The 6,900-nt window shown below is 41.3% G+C and overlaps 1 protein-coding gene across 1 annotated transcript; it reads left to right on the top strand.

Annotated features, from left to right (window-relative positions):
• Positions 1 to 1,022: 1,022 nt before the first annotated feature.
• Positions 1,023 to 3,038, top strand: LOC125285544. The gene is made up of 4 exons (XM_048230060.1): positions 1,023 to 1,489; positions 1,964 to 2,188; positions 2,274 to 2,441; positions 2,614 to 3,038. The coding sequence occupies exons 1-4, from the start codon at positions 1,444 to 1,446 to the stop codon at positions 2,883 to 2,885; spliced, it is 711 nt and encodes a 236-aa protein (XP_048086017.1). The 5' UTR covers positions 1,023 to 1,443; the 3' UTR covers positions 2,886 to 3,038.
• Positions 3,039 to 6,900: the final 3,862 nt, after the last annotated feature.

The following is a 6,900-nucleotide window of genomic DNA, read 5'->3' on the forward strand; positions in this document are numbered from 1 at the left end:
GGATGATTATAGTTTACAGCTCACAAAAACCAAAAATTATATCTCAAAATATTAGAATAGAGATGTTATAATACAGAAATGTTCCTTTCCTGAGCCTTTAAACTCTTAGTCTGGTTCAGTAAACACAACCACAATCATGGCAAAGACTGCGGAGTTGATAGTCTAAGTATAAGTATATATACTCTTTTGATCCCGTGAGGGAAATTTGGTCTCTGCATTTATCCCAATCCGTGAATTAGTGAAACACACTCAGCACACAGTGAACACACAGTGAGGTGAAGCGCACACTAATCCCGGCGCAACAACAAACAGCGGCACTCGGGGAGCAGTGAGGGGTTAGGTGCCTTGCTCAAGGGCACTCCAGCCGTGCCTACTGGTCGGGGTTCGAACCGGCAACCCTCCGGTTACAAGTCTGAAGTGCTAACCAGTAGACCACGACTGCCCCAATGTTGTCCAACACCCTCCACAGGGAGGGTAAGCCACAGAATGTGGGCAGCAAAGATTCTAGAACAGAGCTCCGCTCTAGAATCTTTGGTGGGCAGGGTGTTCACAGAGTTCTGTATGGAAGCATAATGGCATATTCATTCAAGTTGACTAGAAGGGAAAAGGACGACAGCAGCCTTGAGAGAATTGTCAAGCAAAGTCGATTCAAGAACTTGGAGGAACTTCACAAGGAGTGGCTGGAGTCTGCACCAAGAGCCACCACGCACAGACGTCTCCAGTAAATGGGCTACAAGTGGGACATGCGTAGTGTCAAGCCACTCCTGATTGAGGAGAGAGGTCCAAACTCCTCTTTTCACATAAAGAACAATTTTTTACATTTAAATTGGATATATGGGTCCAATCAAGGTCCCAAAATCTGCTTGGGATACACTTGACAGTATTGACATAAGAGTGACATGACACTGTCATGAACGTGTCATAAACAAGTCATAAACGTTTATGACATAACGCTTCTGTCATTAAGTATCATGCGGTTTTTGTCCAGAGTCAGAGTCCAAAGTCCATTGTCAATGCAGTCTTCTACCAGGAAGTACTTCAGAGAGAAGGCTTCAGAGAGAACTTCCAGAGAACTTCATGCTAACATCTGCTGACTAGCTTTATGGAGATGATGATTTCCTTTTCCAGCAAGACTTGGCGTCTCCCCACAGTGCCAAAACTGCTAGTAACTGGTTTGCTTACCATGGTACTACTGTGCTTGATTGGCCAGACAACTTGTCTGACCTGAACCCCATGATGAATCTATGGGGTATTGTCAAGAGGGAAATGAAAGAGAGCAGACCCAATAATACAGACAACCTCCTAGGGCTTAGCGGTCACATACGTGGACAGCACTTTTTAACTCTTATGTTGAATTGGGGATGTTATGGACACGTATGGGGGTACTTACACTGTCATCTGGTGGTGTCATAAGTTTCTAACACACTACGGTCAAAATTCAAAATGGCGGCAAGCACAAGGGAAGATTCAAGTGGTAGCTCCATCCCAGGTAAGATTTATATCATATTTCATGGCTTATTTTGATTTAGATATTTATAAAAGCCTTGTAAATGTGTCATGACATGCAAATTGAAAAAAAAAAGTGTAAAACTAGCAACTTTGTAGGTCGCTAAACGTGAAGAACACGTACATATGGACTGATGCTCCTCGAAACAGCTAATATGCTAGTAAACATGCAAACATGTAAAATAGGAAAAAGCTAACTCTGATGCAGCTAAAAGGCTGTACATGGTCCCAATGAAATAAATAACAATTAAATCACTAATTACATACATACATACTTATATTAGTTGGGTTAAAAATGTTAAACATGTTAGTAAAAATGTAACATGCTGGTAAAAATGTGCACATGTAAATTAGCTTGCATATTATCCTATTGGAATAAATAACAAATAAATAATGCAAACCTACATACATAAATTATATTAATTTGTATTTGATTTTATCATGTTTTTATTTCCAGACCGTTTTTCTGTGGAAAGAGCATTGGAGCTACTTGGGTTAATTGATGGAGACAACTCAGATTTGGACATGTCTGACAACGATGATCCCATCCTGGATGGCAATTACCAACCATCACCACAGGAGGAAAGCAGCAGTGAGAATGAGGGTGACAGTAGTGATGATGAGGACCCCATTCCTGAGCCCACTGACCACAGCAAAGGACGCAAATGTCTCCGTGGTGCAGGTAATGGTTAGCCAAGACAGAGTAGATATTTGTTTATTTTATGCAGTAAGGGCCTCAGGGCTATGTGTAGGACTGTTGTTGACAGGTTCATGGACAGGGACAGAGACAGGTACAGGCACAGGTTCATCCCGCACTCTCAGACGTCCCCATCAAACTCAAGAGATTGAGGCTGATAGCTCAGAAGATGACTTGGAAGAGCCAACACCAAGACCAAGCCAAACAAAAAATAAGAAAAAGGGAGACTCTGAACAAGGTAATTGTTATTATTTTTGACACACCTTGAGGGTAAATCTTCAAATGTCATATACATTTCCACACAGATTTTATGCACCAATACACCTCAATTGCTTACATGGGTAAAATTTCTACAATACTTTTAATTACCTACAATAAATACTATTTTTATTCTGATTCTGGTTGTGCAGGACGTGGAATATGCTGGAAGGCTACTCCATTGACGCCAAACCTGGCAGAGTATCAGCATCAGGACAAAACTGATCTAGACAGACATGGCTGGACCCCACTACACTATTTTGAACAGTACATAGATATAGATTTGATGACGATTATTGCAGAATGCTCTAATATTATGTCACTGTCTAAGAGTGGGGAGCCACTTAATATGACGGTAGATGAGGTTTACCACTTTTTTTGGTGCCTGTATTTTGATGTCCTGCATCCGATACCCAACCATTAGGATGTACTGGTCCAAAGCCTTGAAAATCACTGCCATCACTGACAAATTCACACGTGCCAGATTCTTCAAACTGAGGGGGGCAATAAAAGTGGTTGTTGATCATGATGTGCCAGAAGACCTGAGAATGTCGGACAAATTCTGGAAGGTGAGGCCTTTTCTCGATCGGATTCTGCTGTTTTCTGAATCAACCTCATTGCGCATCTATTGATGAGCAGATAATTCCTTTCACAGGAGTCTGCCCGTGCGGACAATATCTGCCAATGAAGCCAAACCCAGTTGGCATAAAGAACTTTGTTTGTGCTACAGCAGATGGCATTGTGCTTGACTTTGAGCTTTATCAAGGCTCAGGTTCACTGATTGAGAAGGTCGAAGAACCAGAGGGCCTGAGTTTGGGAAGCTTAGTCATCGATCGTCTGTGCCAAACTCTGCATCGTGGCACAAAGGTGTATTGTGACTGGTTCTTCACCACCATCAAAGGTGCGCAACAAATGATGGAGAAAGAGCTGTACATGACTGGTACAATAATGAAGAACCGACTCGCCGGAGCGACGCACAAGTTACCCAGTGACAAAGCCATGGAAAACGCAGGAAGAGGTACCTCATCAGAGGATTCCGCTGAAGATGGAAAGTTGTGTGTAGTGAAGTGGTACGACAACAAATCAGTATTGCTGATGTCTGTTGTTCATGGTAGACAGCCTGAAGACACCTGCCAGCTCTGGGACAGGAAAGTGAAACAATATGTCACTGTCTCGCAACCCAGCATTGTCCGTGAGTACAACATCAAGATGGGTGGAGTAGATTTGATTGATAGAATGATAAGTTACTATTTTATGAGCACCCGTACTAAGAAGTGGACAATGCTGATGGTAATGCACTTCACGGATCTGGCTTTAGCCAACAGCTGGCTACTCTACCGCAAAGACCATGCAATATGTGCTGGACCAAAGACAAGACCCATCCAGTTCCTTCAGAAGTGGCTAAGACCCTCTTGGCCCAGCATCACGGCGCAGATGCAGACCTTTCGACACAGTCAGAGGAAGAAGAAGATTCAAACCAGGGAGTGAAATGTCATGTGACAGAATTGCCCCACGTCTCGGTCCGCAGGAGGGCTAATGCCCACCTCCCAGAGATGATCGGCCTGAAGAATGCAATGCGCTGCAGACAACTAGGCTGCACTGGAAGAACCCGAGTGTGTTGTATGTAGGGCTGAAACGATTCATCGAGTTACTCGAATAACTCGATTACAAAATTACTCGAGGCAAAAACCCTGGCTCGAAGCCTCGTTAAATTCCTATGACGCACACTTACGTGCAGGGATCTGATTGTTCCACACGGACCGTTGTTTAGGAAGCACACCACTAGCGCGTGAATCGTGATGGGGCCTACATTCTGAATTTAGCTGGCGCGATGGCGGAGTCAAGATGTGCATTGGCACTTATTAACACTAAATGGGTAAATTGCAATAAATGGGCTTAGTTTTGGAGCCAAATGCTGGAGTTAGACTAATACCTCTGTGCCAATTGCTTGATCATTTTACAGCCATGTAATGTTCGTTATGCATTATTTGTTTTGGTTGTTTAAAAATGCAAAAAAAAAAATATCCAATTAATCGATCGATAAAGTGCTAGATTAATCGATTACAAAAAGAATCGATAGCTACAGCCCTAGTTGTATGACCTGCAAAGTGTTCTTGTGCTTGCAAACTGAGCGCAACTGTTACTCAGCCTTTCACACATAAGTGATGGAAGTGATTCTCAAGGTGTGTACATGTTCCTTGGTGTACATTTTGTGACATTGTTACTTTTCACATGAGCAACTCACCGACTATGTTTTTTTTCCGTTTTTTTCACTATGATGTTCAAAACACATTAGTAGCCTAATGGAAGAGTGACAATGTAAAATGCTTTGAATGTTTTATATTTTGTTACAGACATGCAATGTCATCCTGCAACTGTTTTGCAGCATAACAAATGATCCAAACAGTATTTGTAACTGTTCAAAATGGGCAAAAATGCAATGTTTCCATGTTGTTTTTACTCTCTGATATTCAAAACATGTTCAAAAAATATGTGTGTATGTGTTATTAATACATTAAAAAACAGTCAGGAAAAAACTGCTGAAATAAAGGGTTTTTCAATCTATTACACAAAGGTGACTTCATTGTGTTTTATGGAAACGGACCATGAATCCACATATGTGGACATCATTTTTCTCTAAAAGTACATCATATCAAAAGATGAAACTTAGTTTTTATTCTAATTAGGTTCCAATAAGCCCAAATAGCAAAGATAAATAAAAAACGCATGTAAAAAAACAGCTTGGGCCTTTAAGGCCGCTATCAAAGCGACCTGGGCTTCGATAACACCTTAGCAATGCCACAGCTGATTGCCTCCATACCACACAACATTAATGTAGTAATTTGTCTAAAAGCAGCCCAACCAAGTAGTGAGTGTATGAATGAACTATTTCAGATTAGTCAGATTACTTTATTTCTTTTTAAAAGGTCAACATTTCTGTATTATAACCTCTTTATTTTAATATTTTGAGATACTAATTTTTGGTTTCCATGGGCTGTAAGCCGTAGTCGTCAAGATTAAAACAAAAAAAATGGCTTGAAATGTTTCATTCTATTTATATCTAATGAATCTAGAATATATGAAAGCTGATGATGCATGAAAGGACTTACCCACGGTGTTGAATTAGCAAATTGATTTTGCCTAGATATGTAATTATCTTTAGTTAACCTTAAGACTTTAGGTCATGTGTTCTCCTCATATCATGAGTAAGTTTCAAATACAGTCAGCAGAGGTTGCTGACTTAGGAAGATTACAGACATCACAACTGTAGAATCTCTGTATCAAGTTACACACATTATGACCCCTTACAGTATTTGTAAGCAGGAAACTAAAGACCTCTGAAAACATTTAAGAATGTTACTGCCCTGGAACACAAATGGCAGAGTTGGGTAGAGAAACGAGTGTGGTCTTTGACAGCAGCTGGATAGTTGCTGTGGCCAAATAATGAGAAGTTATATGAGTAAATGTTGACAGATTGACAGCTCTCTAGGGGATCCTCCTCACACACATACATGGACATGTGTACACACACACACACACACACACACACACACACTGCTTGTTATAGTAACTTTGATATAGATACTATTCCCTGTGTCTTGGAACCCCTTGGCTTTAAGCAGCTGTATCAGATTTCAGTGACACTAACTGACAGCCCCAGACAGGTAGCACATAGGCAGGTAGGCCACGAATACCTGGCTCCATGCCATCCCACAATTCCCTTCTCCCGACTGGAGAAGTGTGGAAGCAGTGAGCTGTTTTGCTTTGGATCTCTGCCACGGTTTACCAGGAAAAGAGCTGATCATCCCCTCTGATAAGACACAGCTTCTTGTGGCATCTTTTTTTTTTCAAAACCGCGGCGGGTGTGATATTTATGTCTGATCTTGGCTCTCATATGTGCAAGTTGCGGTAGAGATAAAGTTGTCATAGCTGTTCACTGGCGTTAATATAAGCCATGAAGAAGGCCTGTTGCAATAATAAGCTGCCAGACAAATGTTATTTTAAAGAGTCGATGATTTTGAGTGATGATGAGAATGTGCTGTGTGTGTCTGTGTGTGTGTGTGAGAGAGTGTGTGTGTGCTTGTGTGTTTGTATATGGGTGTTTTGTATGAAGGTATATTGGGTGCAAAAGTGGCGAGCACATTTAACTGCAGATTTTGCATGTCGAGCGAATCGATCGAGAAAACAAGGCGGCCGGATCTGGATCCTGAATCGTGCTCAGACTACCATTGCCTGCTCATAAGGTAAGTAACATGCATGAATGTTGTGCATGTTCTCAGATTATGAAACACGGATGTGCAAATGTGTTTCGCACCAACTGCGAAATGTATAACTTCAACTTTACTGTTACACATTTATGACTTTAGTGTGCACATGCAAAATCTGCAATTAAATGTGCTCGCCACTTTTGCACCCAATATACCTTCATAGTTTTGCAT

The sequence above is a fragment of the Alosa alosa genome, chromosome 20 (genome assembly GCF_017589495.1).
Source record: "Alosa alosa isolate M-15738 ecotype Scorff River chromosome 20, AALO_Geno_1.1, whole genome shotgun sequence".
In the NCBI taxonomy this organism is placed as follows: Eukaryota; Metazoa; Chordata; class Actinopteri; order Clupeiformes; family Clupeidae; genus Alosa; species Alosa alosa.

Coding starts and splice junctions, on each gene's coding strand:
- LOC125285544 (XM_048230060.1), top strand. CDS start 1,444: ATGGCGGCAAGCACAAGGGAAGATTCAAGTGGTAGCTCCATCCCAG. Junction 1,490..1,963: donor AAGTGGTAGCTCCATCCCAG/GTAAGATTTATA, acceptor TTTTATTTCCAG/ACCGTTTTTCTGTGGAAAGA. Junction 2,189..2,273: donor CAAATGTCTCCGTGGTGCAG/GTAATGGTTAGC, acceptor TGTTGTTGACAG/GTTCATGGACAGGGACAGAG.